General features: G+C 38.7%; 1 protein-coding gene across 1 annotated transcript in view; it reads right to left on the reverse strand.

Moving 5' to 3' along the window:
- SCIN (scinderin) overlaps positions 1 to 18543 on the reverse strand; it is a 77945-nt gene that overhangs the window by 58514 nt on the left and 888 nt on the right. The window contains exons 2-3 of the mRNA XM_027540046.1: positions 9343 to 9497; positions 4225 to 4386 (exon numbers count right to left, since the gene is read on the reverse strand). Coding sequence (XP_027395847.1) covers positions 4225 to 4386; positions 9343 to 9497 — 317 coding nt within the window. The remainder of the gene's footprint in view (positions 1 to 4224; positions 4387 to 9342; positions 9498 to 18543) is intronic.

Raw genomic sequence — 18543 nt, forward strand, 5'->3', positions numbered from 1 at the left:
ACTTCAGATCCCAAACTTTGAGAATATGGGCTTTTTTTCATTATCACTCACATTCCCGGGTTATAGATGTTCTGTTGCAATATTAAGCTGTGATGTTATTAATTTCTACAAATTCCTCATATCTTTAAAAATAGTGGGAGAGTAATGATTCATAAATTCAGCAACATTAGAACATATATTTCAAAAGCATTTTTCCAATAATTCGGTAAATTCCAAATTGCTGAAATCTACCCATGTCTCATATTATTTACTGAAAATACACTAAATATAAGACAACTTATCCAAATCATCCTCTAAAATGATAATTTTCTTAACTTCCAAAGTGATTAAATAAATAATTTTACAATTTCATGCTTTAGGTTGGAAAGATTATGCTGTCATGTCTAGGGAATATTTTGTCGTTGTTGTTCAGTCACTCAATCATGTCCAACTCTTTTGCGACCCTATGGACTATAGCCTGCCAGCCTTTTCTGTCCATGGGATTTCCCAAGCAAGAAATCTTGGAGCAGGTTGCCATCTCCTTCTCCAGGGGATCCTCCTGACCCAGGGATCAAACCCTCATCCCCGCACTGGCAGACAGGTTCTTTGTTTCTGAGCCACCAGATAAGCCCCTAGGGAATATTTACTGTAGTCTAAAATCCTATCACACCAAATGTTACTAAGGTATATGCCACATCACCTTAATACTAGTGATTGTTTATCCAAAAAAAAGCTCACTTCCCCCCAAAACAATCAAGACACAGAATTTAGGTTATACCTATAACCTTAGTGTTGGCCATGTGGCTTTAGCCTAATGACAGCTTTAGATGTGCAACCTATCTTCTTCATACCTGGCTCATGAAACACATGAAGTAACAACTAAAGCAGAAAGTGGTCACAAAATAATTAACTCAATAACTGCTATTAAAATATTATGACAGAGATTTTCATTTCATTCTGATTGGTTGACTATGACACACCCCAAAACTAAAGTGCCCAAGGTAACTGCAAGATCTTATCACCTTTTAGAAACTTTTGGCGACATACCAACTGGTTAAAGGTTAGTAATATAAACACAGGTCATGTGAGTGTTTGTTCTAAAATACTTAGGAATTCAGAGCTTGAATCCTACTAGGATATCTCTGGGAGTGGTGGGAAAGTTCCACAACATAAGAGGGAATCAGCTTCAAGTATTGATGCAAGAAAATTATCCCAAATGTCTCTAATCAGCCACGAGAGCAAGAGATAACTTGAAAGTCATTGGAAATATTAACTACATAAAATAAAGAAAATTGACTATTAAATAGGTCAATGTCCTTGAACCTTTTTATAGAGACTCTTCCCTATGACATGAGCCTGGATTTGTGGGGAATATTCCTATGACAGGTATTACCTATGGAAAGACAGCATGTTACCAGAGCTATAATCAGTCTAGCACAGCACTGAACTATGCAGCCCATTATGGAAATTCAATACTTATTCAATAAAATAATAAGCTCAGTCGTGTTCAACTCTTTTGCAACCCCATGGACTATAGCCCACTGGGCTCCTCTGTCCATGGGATTTTCTGGGCAAGACTACTGGAGTAGGTTGCCATTTTCTCCTCCAGGGGATCTTCTGAATCCAGGGATCAAACCTGCATCTCCGTGTCTCCTACACTGCAGGCAAACTCTTTACCATTAAATCACCAGGGAAGCCAAATAATTTCATTACTAATACTAATTTCAGTAGATTCTAAGCCAGATTAGACATAATCTATTCTGAGTTAAGCAGATTCTGAAACTGTTGCAAGATACTCTGTTATAGAGCCATTTCACACTTGGTAGGATGTAAACTATGAATAGAAAAATTCAGGTCTCGTTCCAGATCGCCGCTCAACCTGCTTTAATGCAAGTGACTTTCTCACATATTTTAAGGTGGTTTTCTCTGGAAACTGGAATGGTAACTGTCATTTCCAGATATGATTGTGTGTCAGACGGGACTGAATCACCATCAGCTGAGATCAGTATGTCACTAGAAACCACAGTCAAGATGAAAAACAAAAACAAGGAAGTTAAGGCTGGAAGAGGTTAATGACTTGCTCAACATAAAAGAGTAGAGAGTTGAAAAGTTCAACTGGACACTATTCATGACAAAGAGATTATTGCACTTGTAAAACAAATACATTATATATAAAATATTTTTTTTAGGAAGGAAATATTTTCAAGTAATGGCAATGATGAATTACAGTATCAATGGGAAGTATTTACAGACCCCAGAGCACATCTAATCAAATACCCAAATTTGTAGATGAGAACCTGAGATTATATTCAACTTGATGAAAATTGAGGCCCGCTTTTTCCATGAACCATATCACCTTATATATAAAAATACTTTGTAAATTATAAGGGGATAAAGGGCTATAAAATATAAGTAGTTAAGACAGAAAATTAATTATTGTACATTAGCTGTGAGAGATTCCAAGTGCTATGACTGTCTTTGGAACTGCACAGCTTAATACACCTGATCATCTATTTATATGCCATGGTTTTGTTTGCTGGTGAGTGCAGAGAGAGAATAGCATCTGTTTTCTGCCTAGATATTAAGGTTAGGTGGAGAAGGCAATGGCACCCCACTCCAGTACTGTTGCCTGGAGAATCCCATGGATGGAGGAGCCTGGAAGGCTGCAGTCCATGGGGTCGCTGAGGGTCAGACACGACTGAGTGACTTCACTTTCACTTTTCACTTTCATGCATTGGAGAAGGAAATGGCAACCCACTCCAGTGTTCTTGCCTGGAGAATCCCAGGGACGGGGGAGCCTGGTGGGCTGCCATCTATGGGGTCGCACAGAGTCGGACACGACTGAAGTGACTTAGCAGCAGCATGAAGGTTAGGACTTCAGTCTGGTTAGGGCAATAGGACAGTATCTAAAGTTGAAAAGGACATTTCCATGAAATTCACTGTGAAATACAGGGCAAGAATACTGCCATTTTGCATGTAGATGTCTAAATGTAACACTGGGAATTGTACTTTGGGCATTAGTAGCATAATCTCAACTATGCACACAGCTTGTATAATCTAAGACAGTCAGATTATACACTGCTGCTGCTGCTGCTAGTCGCTTCAGTCGTGTCCGACTCTGTGCGACCCTATAGACGGCAGCCCACCAGGCTCCCCCGTCCCTGGGATTCTCCAGGCAAGAACACTGGAGTGAGGTGTCCCTAACTTAGAGAACCCAATGAAGTTTACAATTTGGGTCATTCTCCAAACCATTTATAACCTTAGCATATTCAATTTCTGTGCTCCTGCCAGCTTAATACTGCTCACACTGAGCTTTGTGTAGTTCCATTTTTAAATTCCTTGGTATCACGTCTTTCTATATACATGAAATAAACTCTTTTGGCCTCTGACTGATGCTCTTCCCCAACATACTGCCTAAGGAGAGGCAGTAAAACAAAATACTTAGGTAGGAATCACTGTTCCCTGGTGGCTCAGCAGTAGAGAATCCACCTGCAATGCAGGAGACACGGGTTTGATCCTTGGTTTGGGAAGATGTCCTGGAGAAGAAAAGGGCAACCCTGCCACTGCACGTGGTTTCCAGTAGCAGGAAATACCCTTTATTTCTACTTTTTTTTTTTTTTTCCTTCTACTTTTGAAACCTTACAAAGTTTTAAAGACTTAAGTCAGATATTGCCCATCCCACTAAGATAATACTAGACATTTGTACTTGTGCCTTTTCTTCTAACAATTCCGAGAGAATTAACAAGTACGAAATAGTATTATGTGTGTGGCTATATGGGCTATATTAGTATTTGTTGAAATACTTTCCCTACACTCTTCAGGCAGGCTATTTACACTCATCCTATGTCCATGTTAAATTCTAGAATCTTTGCTTCCTGGGGGAATCAATTTCCCCCTCATGCAATGTTTTCCCACACATATTTCAGGACAAAAATAATTAGAGGAAGCTCTGTTCAAGAAGAAGGGGAACTATATTAAGAATTATTCAATTTCTGTTCTATGGTAGGAAGAACTAAATCATTACTCCATTCTAATTAAGTTTATCAAAAGAAATAAAAACTTCTGAAGTTTTATGTGTCATTTAAATACTTGCCAACTAGTCATATGATATGACTGCATGTCACGTAGCCATGACCACTTTCTAGTGTGTAGAAAAAGTGAGTATATTCCACAACACATACATCTGATTTGATCTGAAGACAATTTACCTTTCTCTAGACATCTCCAGGTAAGCATAACACTTACAGTGCCAAGGTCAATGATGAAGCAGTCACCCTTGTTGAAACTGTCCCAGCTTAGGGGAACTTCCGTGGCCCTGACGACTCTCCGACCTTTCACATGCAGGAGCCTCTGAGCAGTCAAGTCATTTGTAAGCACATGATTGAGTCCAGATGCCACACCGCCAGCCTGATCAGTGAGAGAAAGAAAACAAAACAAAACAGCTGAGGCTTTGACACGGCAGCTTAGAAAACCGCTGGTGTTGGTACCAAACTGCTTGCTAGGCCAAGAGAAAACAGCCAAGGGCGTGTGAAAAATTAAATATGCAGAAGAGAATTTCCAACAGGCAAATCAATAGGTAATTGTTTTGTTGTGGGCTCTTTGTCCTTCCTATTTTAACCATTCCTGTTAATACCGCAAATATTTACAGAAAACCCTCAGTATATAAAACCTGCTACATAAACAGAAAAGAGTTGTTATTCTTTTCCTTTGGGGAACTAATGATTCTCAAAGCACTGAATGAGAAGGCAGATAAGGATTTCAGAGGAAAAGGTGACAGGAGGTTAGAGAGTCAGAGGTCACAAGCATACACGAAGGAGGGCCCGGGAACCAGGCAGCGTGAAATTCCCATGGTCACAGCCTCAAGACAGAGGAGAGACCTGAGTGCTTGCCAGGTATGGGCTGCTTCTAATCTTAGTCCTTGATTTTGCATTAAATAATCATCACATGTCTTATTTATCTATTTATTTAGGTAAAAAGAGTATAAAACATGCCAGGCCTAAGTATTTACAGTCTAAATTGGTGGCATATCCCCACCAAAACAGAAAGAAAATCAAAGTCCAACCACGTTGAACTAAGAAATGGGGAGAAATAAAGATGAACTGTATCAAGCACATCTTCTTGCATCATTTGAAATTAGCTTTCAGCTTTTTCAAGCTTTTTATTCTTTTCCTGAATTAAAATGTTAGGGACAATAATATTTATTTACTTCCCTAATTAACTATGAGGTAATGTACAAAATAAAGGTGCAGTGGAAATAAATCTGTTATTTATTGATCAAAATCCTCCCATGATAATATGGAAAGAAAATTAGCCGTATAAATTGGGACTTCCCCAGAGTCCAGTGGTTAATATTTATTTACTTCCATAATTAACTATGAGGTAATGTACAAAATAAAGGTGCAGTGGAAATAAATCTGTTATTTATTGATCAAAATCCTCCCATGATAATATGGAAAGAAAATTAGCTGTATAAATTGGGACTTCCCCGGAGTCCAGTAGTTAAGACTCTGCCTTCCAATGCAGGGGTTCGAGTTCAATCCTAGGTTGGAGAGCTAAGATCCCAGATCCTTGGGGCCAAATAACCAAAAACATAAAACAGAAACAATATTGTAACAAATTCAATAAAGCCTTTAAAAATAAATGGTTCACATCAAAACAAAATCTTTAAAAAATGAAGTCTATTAAATAATCCAGATTTCAAGTTTATTACATCAACATATACAATAAATCCAAAGAAAGAGGTCAAGCTTCATATATAATTAATAGCACATTCTTTAAATTTCCAATGACTTTCAGACTTCTCTGCTTTTCCAAAAGGCCCTCATGAATATAAAGGTTTTATTAGTACGGGCTTAAATGTTGACTTCAGGATAACTATAACCACAAGCTTTTACAAATACATAATAATTTCCCAGTTCATAATTTTAAAAGGATTGCCATATTTCTTGACAGCACAAAGTAGTATAAAATAAAAATAAAGTTTATCATCTACATATTATGTTTTGCCATTTTAATTTTTTAAAATAAGAATTATACTGTGATCTGATAACAAAAAATAGTGTAAGAACACTGTGTTCTGAAAAAAAAAAAGTCATAAAATATAGAGTTGAATTAGGCTGAAAATAAATATATAATATTAGGATAATTTCATATGGTGAACTATCAGAGTGATATATATATAGTATGTGAACATTTAATGGTAGTTTTAAAAATTAATTTTGTCTCTAATATTTGATGCCAAAAATGAACAAAAAACTAAAGTTTCATATATATCCATATCAGAAAGTAATTCTTCTGTGAGCATTGCTTGAATGAACCCTAGAAACTCCCAGTCTCCTTCTACCTACTTTATAGAATGAAAGCAAGGTGGATGATCTTCTAAACCAAGGGCACCATAAATACAGTTTTACTGGCTGACAGATGTCTAATTGTTGCTACTTACAACTACAGTTGGGGCTGGGTCCTGTTCAAGCTGGGACAGGGGCTTAGCCAGAGAGATAATAAAGGAAGCAATGCTGCTGCTGCTGCTGAGTCGCTTCAGTCGTGTCCGACTCTGTGCGACCCTATAGACGGCAGCCCACCAGGCTCCCCCGTCCCTGGGATTCTCCAGGCAAGAACACTGGAGTGGGTTGCCATTTCCTTCTCCAATGCACAAAAGTGAAAAGTGAAAGGGAAGTCGCTCAGTTGTGTCCGACCCTCAACGACCCCATGGACTGCAGCCTACCAGGCTCCTCTGTCCATGGGATTTTCCAGGCAAGAGTACTGGAGTGGGGTGCCATTGCCTTCTCCGAAAGGAAGCAATAGTAAGTAAGTAAGTCATCCTCTATAACTCCACCCCATCTCCCTATAAAACCTCACAGAGAAAAAAAAATACAAGTCAATTAAATGACATGGGACATGGGAAGATGGTCTCACCGTTTCCTAGCTACATCTTTATACTGCATATGGCAACTAAATGTGACCATTGCTGACTTGGTAATGGTAGACTTTGCCAAATTTTACTCATTTCAAATAGACACAATATCCTTTTCAAAGAGTATTCTTAAATAAAAATTCATCCAGATGTTTGAACCATTTACTTATATTGAAAGCATCATAATACCATGGTTACTAGCTTAGGCACTGGAGTCGGTCACCCAGTTCAGTCATATAGTTCCTATGCTGCTACTGCTGCTGCTGCTGCTGCTAAGTCACTTCAGTCGTGTCCGACTCTGCGACCCCATAGACGGCAGCCCACTAGGCTCCTCTGTCCCTGGGATTCTCCAGGCAAGAATACTGGAGTGGGTTGCCGTTTCCTTCTCCAATGCATGAAAGTGAAAAGTGAGACCTTCACAAATTAGGCTCTCTAAGCTTCCATTTACTTATCTTAATAGGATGATAATGGTAGAAACTGTACTACAGGGCTGCTTTTTTCAGTTAAATGAGATGACACATGTGAAGTGCTTAGTACATCCCTAAAAGCATGAAATTAAGCATAACATAATAATCTTTGCTAAAGTTCTGGGTGGTAAAATGATCTCTGTTTCCACATCTCCTATCAAGTCTAGCTACAACTACACATGTTACCATCTGGTTAATGTCACTAATGATAAGATAGTAAACTGATTTTTTTGCTGATAAATTTGACCTCTATGTGCAAATATCCTCTTTCTTAAAAATGCTGATCTGTGGTGGTTTTAATGTTGACAATTAGAAGACAATTATTCAATAACTGTAAAATTACTTTTATCATGTCCACTTTAAAATATATTTCCAGAAATTTGATTTCAAAAGACCCACTAATACCAGAAGAATTAATGATAGCATGAGTCTCAAATGATTGCATATGCACTATAACATACACATTTTTATCATTTAATCTAATCCTTATGACACCTACACAAGAAAGCTGTTGTTATCCTGTTGCACATTTGAGGAAATTGAGCACAGAAAACCTGTTTCCCTGTGGCAAACAAGCCACATGTGACAGAAATGGGTTCATAATCAGGATGATGGTACAGTACATGCATTTAGTAATACAAGCTCCAGCTTATTCTAAATCTTGGATTCATTGATATACAGGGGACTTCAGGATCATTTGACATAAAATAACTCATGTGAATTAAATAAAGGGCAATAGTTTCATATTTAATAGTCTCTAGATTAGAGTCAGAATTCTAGTTTAGTAGTTTACTTCTGAGGTTTTAGGTCTCCACAGGGCTAATATACTGGAGGGGCGGAGTGGCAGGGTCTCACAGAATACCTGCTGAAGCACTTTTGATTTTAAAAAGATTGTTTCTGGGGTGTTTGTAGGGAAGGTATTCCTCACACTTTAACTGAACATTCTCCGGGGCATGGGGAATAATGAAAAATGGACAATCTGCAAGGGTCACTGAGAGAATTCCAGAAAAAGCTATCCTTTACTGAAAGTTGCCTTAAAGGTATAGAGATAGTTAATTATCTGATATTTTACTTGTTTATTTCCAAAGTAAAGTCATTTGATAATGAGTTTCAGGCCAAACACATAAACTCTGTGAGTGTGTGTGAGTGTGTGTGTGCGTGTGTGGGTATGTGTGTATGCCAGTGTATATGTAGGAGTTTGTGAGGCTGAACCATGCATATGTTCAATTCAGTGGTTTCACTTTTAACATTTCTAGGATCAAACTAAGCTATTTGGGAAATGTATGTATAGTTCTATGTATTAACTGAAGTTATACTTGCTATAAATACTGAATTCATATGTTCCAGAACTGAAATTCCTGAGTCATGGGTTATTTGTAGCAAATTCAGTGATTCTTTAGAATAGCAAAAAATAAACACTACTAATGCCCTCGTTGCCTATATTTACTTACCTTCATTAAAAATTACCCTGCCAAATGAGATTAAGTCAGAATATGTCACACATTATACCATATATTCCACAAACATTTATCAAGCACCTATTATGTGTCTAGAGAGTCCTGGGGCTATATCAGTGAACAAAATAGATTAAAATGAAAACGAAATACCCTGCCCTCTTTCTGAATTACTTCACTGGGTTTAAGCAGCATTGACATATACTAACTACCATGTGTAAAACAGCCCGCCAGTGGGAAGCTGCTGTACAAGCAGAGGGAGCTCAACCCGGAGCTCTGTGACAACCTAGAGGGGTGGGACGAGGTGGCGGGGGCACGGAGGGGAGGTTCAAGAGGGAGAGGACATGTGTATACTTATGGCTGATTCACATTGTTGTATGGCAGAAGCCAACACAATATTGTAGAGCAATTATCCTCCAATTAAAAAAAAAAAACCTGCCCTCAATGAACTTTTATTCTATCAAGACATGAGGTATGGATGCATAGGAAGAGAAAGGGGGTCATAAAACAATTTGAGGGAGCTGCTTACCTTGTATTTCAGACCTCCTTTAAAGTAGCCAACAAAATCCGTAGACTCATAGCCTTGAAGTTCTCTGTTCTGCACAGGTTTGCCACCCAAATAGTCATCCATCTGAACAGTAAAGATGGCAGCTGCTGTGCTTTCATCCTGAGTACACTCCTTTCCTAAAAGAGCAAATGACAGTATCTCATTTGTCAACTGAGAAACAGGATTAAGGCAGAATGTCTGATAAGAAAAAACTCAGAAACTATCTTTGAATTACACTGTGTGCATCACAATAAACTGTGGAAAATTCTGAAAGAGATGGGAATACCAGACCACTTGACCTGCCTCTTGAGAAACCTATATGCAGGTCAGGAAGCAACAGTTAGAACTGGACATGGAACAACAGTCTGGTTCCAAATAGGAAAAGGAGTACCTCAAGGCTGTCACCCTGCTTATTTAACTTCTACACAGAATACATCATGAGAAATGCTGGGCTGGAAGAAGCACAAGCTGGAATTAAGATTGCCAGGAGAAATATCAATAACCTCAGATATGCAGATGACACCACCCTTATGGCAGAAAGTGAAGAGGAACTCAAAAGCCTCTTGATGAAAGTGAAAGTGGAGAGTAAAAAAGTTGGCTTAAAGCTCAACATTCAGAAAACGAAGATCATGGCACCCGGTCCCATCACTTCATGGGAAATAGATGGGAAAACAGGGTAAACAGAGTCAGACTTTATTTTTTTGGGCTCCAAAATCACTGCAGATGATGATTGCAGCCATGGAATTAAAAGATGCTTACTCCTTGGAAGGAAAGTTATGACCAACCTAGATAGCATATTCAAAAGCAGAGACATTACTTTGCCAAGAAAGGTCCGTCTAGTCAAGGCTATGGTTTTTCCTGTGGTCATGTATGGATGTGAGAGTTGGACTGTGAAGAAAGCTGAGTGCTGAAGAATTGATGCTTTTGAACTGTGGTGTTGGAGAAGACTCTTGAGAGTCCCTTGGACTGCAAGGAGATCCAACCAGTCCATTCTGAAGGAGATCAATCCTGGGTGTTCATTGGAAGGACTGATGCTAAATCTAAAACTCCAATACTTTGGCCACCTCATGCGAAGAGTTGACTCATTGGAAAAGAGCCGGATGCTGGGAGGGATTGGGGGCAGGAGGAGAAGGGGACGACAGAGGATGAGATGGTTGGATGGCATCACCGACTCAATGGACATGAGTTTGAGTGAACTCCAGGAGTTGGTGATGGACAGGGAGGCCTGGCGTGCTGTGATTCATGGGGTCGCAAAGAGTCGGACATGACTGAGTGACTGAACTGAACCATAAATTTATGTATAAATTGTTCATCTTCAACAGAACAATTTTTCTGCAGAAATGATTCAATATAAAATACTATTTTGCTAATAAGTAAAAGAAATTCTCTGTATCTGCTTTCCAGTTTTTTTTTTTAAACCTTAAAAGAATCACCACTGTCCAAATACGTTCAAGATGATATAACAATATATTCCAGTAGGATTCAGATTCATTTGTTACAGTCAATAAGATCAGGCTATCAAAACATTTTTCAGTTGTCTTAGCCTTTCTCAGCATTAATCTCCAGCTTTCCAACATGTCAATATATTAATATTTGTAAGGAATACAAACATCATAGGCCAGAACTAAACAACACTTTGAGAACAGGAAAATTAATGTAACTTGACCTTATCTCTATTTTTTTAAGTATAAAGGTTTTTTTTTAATAAGTATGTGTAACATAGGCATAATTAAGTCAATACATTTTTAAGGAATTTCACATGTTTTGATTCTTTCCACTGCCAAGCACCTTAATTCCTCCAAAGTCATAATCTTCAATAGCCCTGTCAAAAAGCTCAACCCACAGCTGTCAGTTAGTCTATAATTCTTTATTTGGGCTTCTCTGAACTTCAATGGAATATGGTCACACTTCAAAATTCTCCCCATGTAATCTTTGGAATCCAATTTTCTCAAGCAATTTACTTTAGCACCATGTTTAAGATCAAGAGATGGATCTGTCTGGTTCTGAATTTGACAACTTTAAAAATGAGGCTTCCCTGGTGGCTCAGTGGTAAAGAATCCATCTGTCAATACAGGAGATGTGGGTTCGATTCCTGGGTCAGAAAGATTCTCTGGAGAAGGAAATGGCAACCCACTCCAGTATTCTTGCCTGGAAAATCCCATGGACACAGGGCCCGATGGGCTAGAGTCCATGGGGTCACAAAAGAGTCAGATACAGCTTAGCAACTGAACAACAACAAAAATGTATTAAGTTCAAATCATATTCACTCCTAAGCGATAAAACCCTAGAACAGTACAGATGGTTGGGATATGCCAATACATTTTTTTTTTTAAGTCCAGAAACTGTGTTCTCAAGATAAATATAAAGATCACTTCTAGGACTACAGAGCTGATATTTCCCTCATATCTTAAGCTTTCCCCTGTGTTTGAGTCCCAGTGTCCCCACTTGACTGTCTTACTGGCATCAGATAATATTCTCTGAAGGAAAAGGGAGAATAAAAGCAGCAGCATGCTCACATCTTTTGAATGTTAACATATACAGTATCATCCTGGGAATTTAACATATTACACACATTTAACTTTCATAATTCTAATACAGATCTGATCCAGGCCACCTCACTGAGGTCAAAACACCAATTCTTAAGACCCAGTGTCCTCAGTGTACACAAATATCAGAACCAGGACAGTCCTGCTGCTGCTGCTGCTGCTGCTGCTGCTAAGTCGATTCAGTCCTGTCTGACTCTGTGCGACCCCATAGACGGCAGCCCACCAGGCTCCCCCGTCCCTGGGATTCTCTAGGCGAGAACACTGGAGTGGGTTGCCATTTCCTTCTCCAATGCATGAAAGTGAAAAGTGAAAGTGAAGTCGCTCAGTTGTGTCCGACCCTCAGCGACCCCACGGACTGCAGCCCACCAGGCTCCTCCGTCCATGGGATTTTCCAGGCAAGAGTACTGGAGTGGGATGCCATTGCCTTCGTCGAGGACAGTCCTGAGAGGACCTCAAAATTTAAAAGACATTTAAAAACTTTTACTATACCTAACCTGTGTGAAAACCGTTAATGACTCTAGAAATAATAGTAGCTAATATACATTTATAGCACCCTTGCTATGGGCCAGACACTGTGCTAGTGTTTTACATTAATGATCTGCTTTAATCTTCAAATGACCCAACGTAGCCAAAATCATTTTCTACCATGTTACAGCAGAGGACATGGAGGCTTAGAGAGAAAAAGTAACTTCCTTGAGGTCATAAAGTTGACCTTTGGCAGACACAGCCCAGGTTTCTAAGACAGGTTTCTGTGACTCTGAGGCACAGATCTTAGAAACTACAGTACTAGTAGGTTTTTTAAACTCAGACTCTCACTAGCAGTAACATTTTGAGGTGACTGGGGAATGTAATTTTCCTCCCTGGATAATTGACACATAAACATTTAAAAGCTGTAACAATACTAGAGTTCATCTGGAACCCCAATTAGGAGTATTCACTAAAGTTGAAGAAAGGAAGTCAGTCAAGTATATTAAAGAAAGGATTGGATTTATTTATAACTCCTCTCTTACTCTCAAAGAAGACTGGTGTGCTATCTTCTCAGGAAAAAAGAAAATCAGTAGCTAGATATCAATTTTATGAACTCATTGTGGTCAAAGGAAATTACTTAACACACATAAAAAGCACATGCAGTTTTGCAGTCTGAAAGAGCTCGAGTGTCATTCTTCTGTCTACTTCCCCATCCATAAATCAGATTATCAATGAAGGCAAAGATGTTAAAGGAGGGAAACTTAAATCAACCTTAATAGGAAAGGTGTTAAGGATGATGCATCTGATACACGTATTCCTACTTGAGAACAGGTTGAAATCTGAGTTTCTTGAGGTAGATACAGATGGATAGGTATGTGATTAATGAATGAACTTGAAGTTAATTAAATTATCCTGTAATTTGTTGATGCTTATGTACTGTGCCAGGCCAGGGAATGTCAGTATGAGTAAACCAGAGTCTTCTAAAAAGGCTGAAAGGTCTTAATGAAACCAATACTAGCCTTTGAATATAAAAACTAGAATCAAATTCAGTTATAGCATGATGAAATTCTCAAAGTGTTCAAAAACTATTGAGTGTTCTGAATGAGTTCTTATGATTTCATTTATTTTTCCCATGCTGATTTTCCCAATGCCTTTCATGTTATATTCTTTTATGTTACGTTATTTACATTACATTGTGTTATATTTTATTTGTACATATGCTGTATGTTTGTTTAGTCTCCAAGTCGTGTATGACTCTTTTGTAACACCCATGGACTGTTGCCCGCCAAGCTCCTCTGTCCATGGGATTTTCCAGGCAAGAATACTGGAGTGAGTTGTCAATTCCTTCTCCAGGGAATCTTCCCGACCTAGGGATCTAATTTGCATCTCCTGCACTGCAGGCAGATTCTTTACCACTGAGCACCCTGGGAAGCCATATGCTATAAACTTCCTGAAATTGTTTCGAGGATGTGATGATTTCATATATGCTGCTACTGCTACTAAGGTGCTTCAGTCGTGTCCGACTCTGTGCGACCCCATAGACAGCAGCCCACCAGGCTCCCCCGTCCCTGGGATTCTCCAGGCAAGAACACTGGAGTGGGTTGCCATTTCCTTCTCCAATGCATGAAAGTGAAAAGTCAGAGTGAAGTCGCTCAGTTGTGTCCGACTCTTCGCGACCCCATGGACTGCAGCCCACCAGGCTCCTCCGTCCATGGGATTTTCCAGGCAAGAGTACTGGAGTGGGGTGCCATTGCCTTCTCCGGATTTTATATATAAAACATAATAAAAAGAGAGGTTTAATGACTAGGTTAATGGAATATCCATTCATGATAAAAGCTCTCGGCAAGTCTAGAATACGGGGGGAAATGCTCAACTTAATAAACAGCATCTTCAAAAAACATAAAGCTAACATAATTTTTAATGATCAAGGACTGAATCCTTTCCCCCCATAATGGGGAACAAGGCAAGTACTCTTATGAACATAACACAGGCAGTTCTAACTATTGCAGAAAGGTAGGAAAAAGAAATAAAAAAACATAAAGATTGTAAAGGAATAAAACAATGTGTCTATTTAGAAATGACAGGATAATCTGCATAGAAAATCCTAAGAATAAAACAAACCCTTTAGAATAAATGCATTCAGCAAGATAGCATGATAAATATTAACCAATAACAAAAAGCAGTCTCATTTTTATATAGAAACAATGAACATGCAGAAATTGAAATTGAAAGCACAATATCATTTTCAGTCACTTCAAAGAAACTGAAATACTCAGGAATATGTTTAACAAAACAAGTACATGATCTACATGCTAACAACTACAAAATGATGATAAAAATCAAAGACCTTAGTAAAGACAGTGTTCGTGAATTATAAGTCTTGTAATATAATAAATATGTCAATTTTCCCCAAATTGATCTATAGACTTAACGCTATTCCTGTCAAAATCCTATCAAGGTTTATTACAGATTACATGAGTTTGTCATAAAATTAATGTGAAAAGGCACAGTCCCTAGAACAGCTAAAGCAATCCTGACAAAGAAAAATAAGGTAAAAAAACTAATTCTATCTGATATTAAGTTTTCCTATACAGGCACAATAATTAATTAAGATAGTGTGGTATTGGTTGAAGAATCGACAGATGGATCAATAGACCAAGTTTCCTCAAATAGAACATTTTGTAAAACTTTAGTATGTATAGTTTAGTATACTAAATTAGTATACTATATGTATACTAATTCAGTATGCTGCTGCTGCTAAGTCGCTTCAGTCATGTCCAACTCTGTGCGACCCCGTAGACGGCAGCCCACCAGGCTCCTCCATCCATGGGATTTTCCAGGCAAGAGTACTGGAGTGGGGTGCCATTGCCTTCTCCACTAATTCAGTATACACACATTAAAGTATAAGCATATAAGTACAGGACGCACAGACTGTCACAACCAGGATACTGACACTGATACAATCCACTTATACACTTTTCATATTTCCCCAATTTTACTTGTAGTCATCTGCACTTGTACATTAGTTAAATATAATTTTATCACATGTGTAAATTTACATACCCACCATCATAGTCAAGACACTGTATAGTTCCATCACCAAAAAAATCCCTCATGGTGTCTTTTTAAAACTCCACGCACCTCCCACCTGAACTACTCCTTCCTCACCTCATCCTTAACCTCTGGTAGCAATGAATCTAGATTTTTAAAATGTTATATGAGTAGAATCATATAGCATGAGACCTACTGGTGTTGTTTTTCTTCTTCCCATTAGGCATAATTCCCTAAGGGATTCGTCTGACTTGTGTTTATCCGGAGTTTGGGGCTCTCAACCAGAGTGATGTCAGAAAGAGAAAAACAAATATCATATATTAGTGCATATATGTGGAAGCTAGAAAAATGGTATAGATGATCTTATTTGCAAAACAGAAATAGAGACAGCCACAGAGAACAAATGTATGGACACCACGTGGGGAAGGAGAGTGGGATGAGTTGGGAAATTGCGATTGACACATATACGCTATTGACACGATGTATACACTAGATTACTAATGAGAATGTAACTGGATAGCTCGGGGAACTCAGTGCTTGGTGGCGACTTAAATGGGAAGGAAATTAAAAAAAAAAAAAGAGTATGTGTATATATATGTATGTATAGTTGATTCACTTTGCTGTACAGTAGAAACTAACATAACATTATAATTAATTTTAAAAAAGTTTGTTCCTTTATGTTGAGTAGTAGTCCTTGGTATAGACGTGCCACTTGTTTAATCAGTAACCTGTTGAAAGTTATGTGGGCTGACTGAAATTTTGCTATGACATCAGTGTACTGGTTCTTGCATGAAAATGAAATTTCTCTGGATTAAATACCTGTGAATGTAACTGCTGAATCACATGGAAGTTGCATGCTCAGTTTCATAAGAAACTGCCAAAGTCTTTTCCATAATGGTTGTACACTTTATATTCCACCCCCACCACAAGCGATGTATAAAACCCCAGTTTCTCAGCATCCTCCGCAGCCAGTGTATAAGTTCTTTGTATTGTATGTTGTATACGCTCACCCAGTTTTTTGGATTCACAGTGCCTTGAAATAGAACCCAGCACAGACTAGCTGGTAGATGCATTTAAACTGCTAGGTACAAAACCAAAATGTTTTTTTCAGGAAGAACCAATGCAACAACTTCTGAATGACATGCAACAAATGCTTACTTTGTAAAGGAAATACAACAAAAAAATAATCCAATAAAAAGATCTGAGATATGCGAGGGTATTATGGAAAGACACTGAGGGAGAGGCCAGGGAAGATAACTCTTCCTCTGTTCTCCTGTTTTGGGCCCACTTCTTCCTGTTTCCCTTTTCTTCCTCTCAGCTGGCCTGTTTCTTCACTTCTACGCTATGCCCCTTCTCATACCAGGCTGATTTTAACTCTATTCTCTTTCATCTTCCTCTCAACTGACTTCCTTTAGTCAGGCTTTCTCTTCCCTTGAACTTTCAGCTCTCCCTCTTGGAATGTCCTCTCAATCTGTTTTTCTGAATAAAACTCACGAATTCACCCAAATTTAGGTCTAATGGTGTGCTGGTGCTTAGTCATATCTGACTCTTTGCTACTCCGTGGACAGTAGCCCGCCAGGCTCCTCTGTCCAGGGGATTTTTCCCAGGCAAGAATCCTGGAGTGGGTTGTCATTTCCTCCTCCAGGGGATCTTCCCAACCCAGAGATCGAACTCCCATCTCCTGTGTCTACTGCATTGACAAGGGTTCTTTAACCACACTTGCAAAGCCCAAATTTAGGTCGAGTTATATCTTCAGGTCCTGCTGGCTACTGTGCTCTAAACTTTCCACATTTCCCATGAGTTTCTATCACACAATCCCTCCCAACTCCCTTCATTTTCCTGTTTTTCCATCAAGGCTCTTCTGCTTCCCAGTGACCACAGACACTTCGTGTCTCTTTCCTGGCGCTCATCACATTTTACCTGTGTTCTATCACTTTTGTTTCATTGCATCATTGAGACTGTAAACTTTCAGGGAAGTTCCTTAAGTTATTCCTATGCAAAAATGCCTTACACAGTGCTGGACACATTGAAAGTTACTGAATTAACCTATTAATTAACGCACTAGTACGTTCAGTTTTTATAGATCTTTAAGATCATAAAATGTTTCTGCCCAAAGCATTTCTGTTACATTTTTTGAAACTGGAACTACATCAGTTTAGTTTCCCTTCCCTTTCTGAAGTCTGATTCATTCATTCATTTACAACACTTTTACTCATTGCAAAACTAAGTTCTAAAAAAAGGACCAAGGTGAAGGCATTACTATTCTATGTGGCTTCACTCATTCATGAACATAAGTTATACATTAAGATTTCAGTGGGGTGATTCTTGGTGTAAAACCTAAGTAGATCACTGTGATAAAAGGAATAGTGACATTACACTAGAAAACCACAAGGAGTTTGGATCTCAGCCTCAGCCTCCTCAAGCAGGCACAAAATTTTAGTATCAAATAAATGTTATAATGAAACAGTCCTGTCTCCCTGTATGGATTTCTCATTTGGAAGTGTTCGCTCCTGGTGGTGGCTAATATTGAGAACATCACTTCTCAATGTTCTCTACCATCTTGCCTCAAAATCTTCAAATGTTAGGAAGGAAAAATGACTTTCAGGGACTTCAAAATGTGTATGTTTTGTGTGTTTTCCCCATAATGAATAAAAGTATAAATAAACACAGTCTAGGGGAGGCAAGCTGATTCTCAACGAAGGCAATAAGGCTCAGATAATCGGTGTGTTGTTAGACGGGGTGTGCCCAGTGGCACAGGATCTCACAGGGAGAGGTTAGACATTCAGCATGTTTACGAGTAAAAGTAGAAGGTGGAAAAAGTAGAACACACAAGGCCCAGTGTTCTAAGAGACCGGCGCGGGTGAAGCCCAAAATAATTACTACCGATGAAGGAGCTGTTTTGTTCCAAACTGTGTCCTTGTTCAAAAACATAGGTAATAAATATAAAAATAGTCATTATAAAGCGACTCATCTAAATACAAAATCTGCCATAGAAAGTTATTTACTTTGTATTGATAAGGCCGCCAGCATCCTAATCAAGAGGAATTTCTGTTCACCAAAGCTGCAAGCAGCGCGGTGCAGGCTTGGGATGTGATTTTTAAAGCAGCCAAGAACTTAA

This window comes from Bos indicus x Bos taurus, chromosome 4 (assembly GCF_003369695.1).
Source record: "Bos indicus x Bos taurus breed Angus x Brahman F1 hybrid chromosome 4, Bos_hybrid_MaternalHap_v2.0, whole genome shotgun sequence".
Lineage (NCBI taxonomy): Eukaryota > Metazoa > Chordata > Mammalia > Artiodactyla > Bovidae > Bos > Bos indicus x Bos taurus.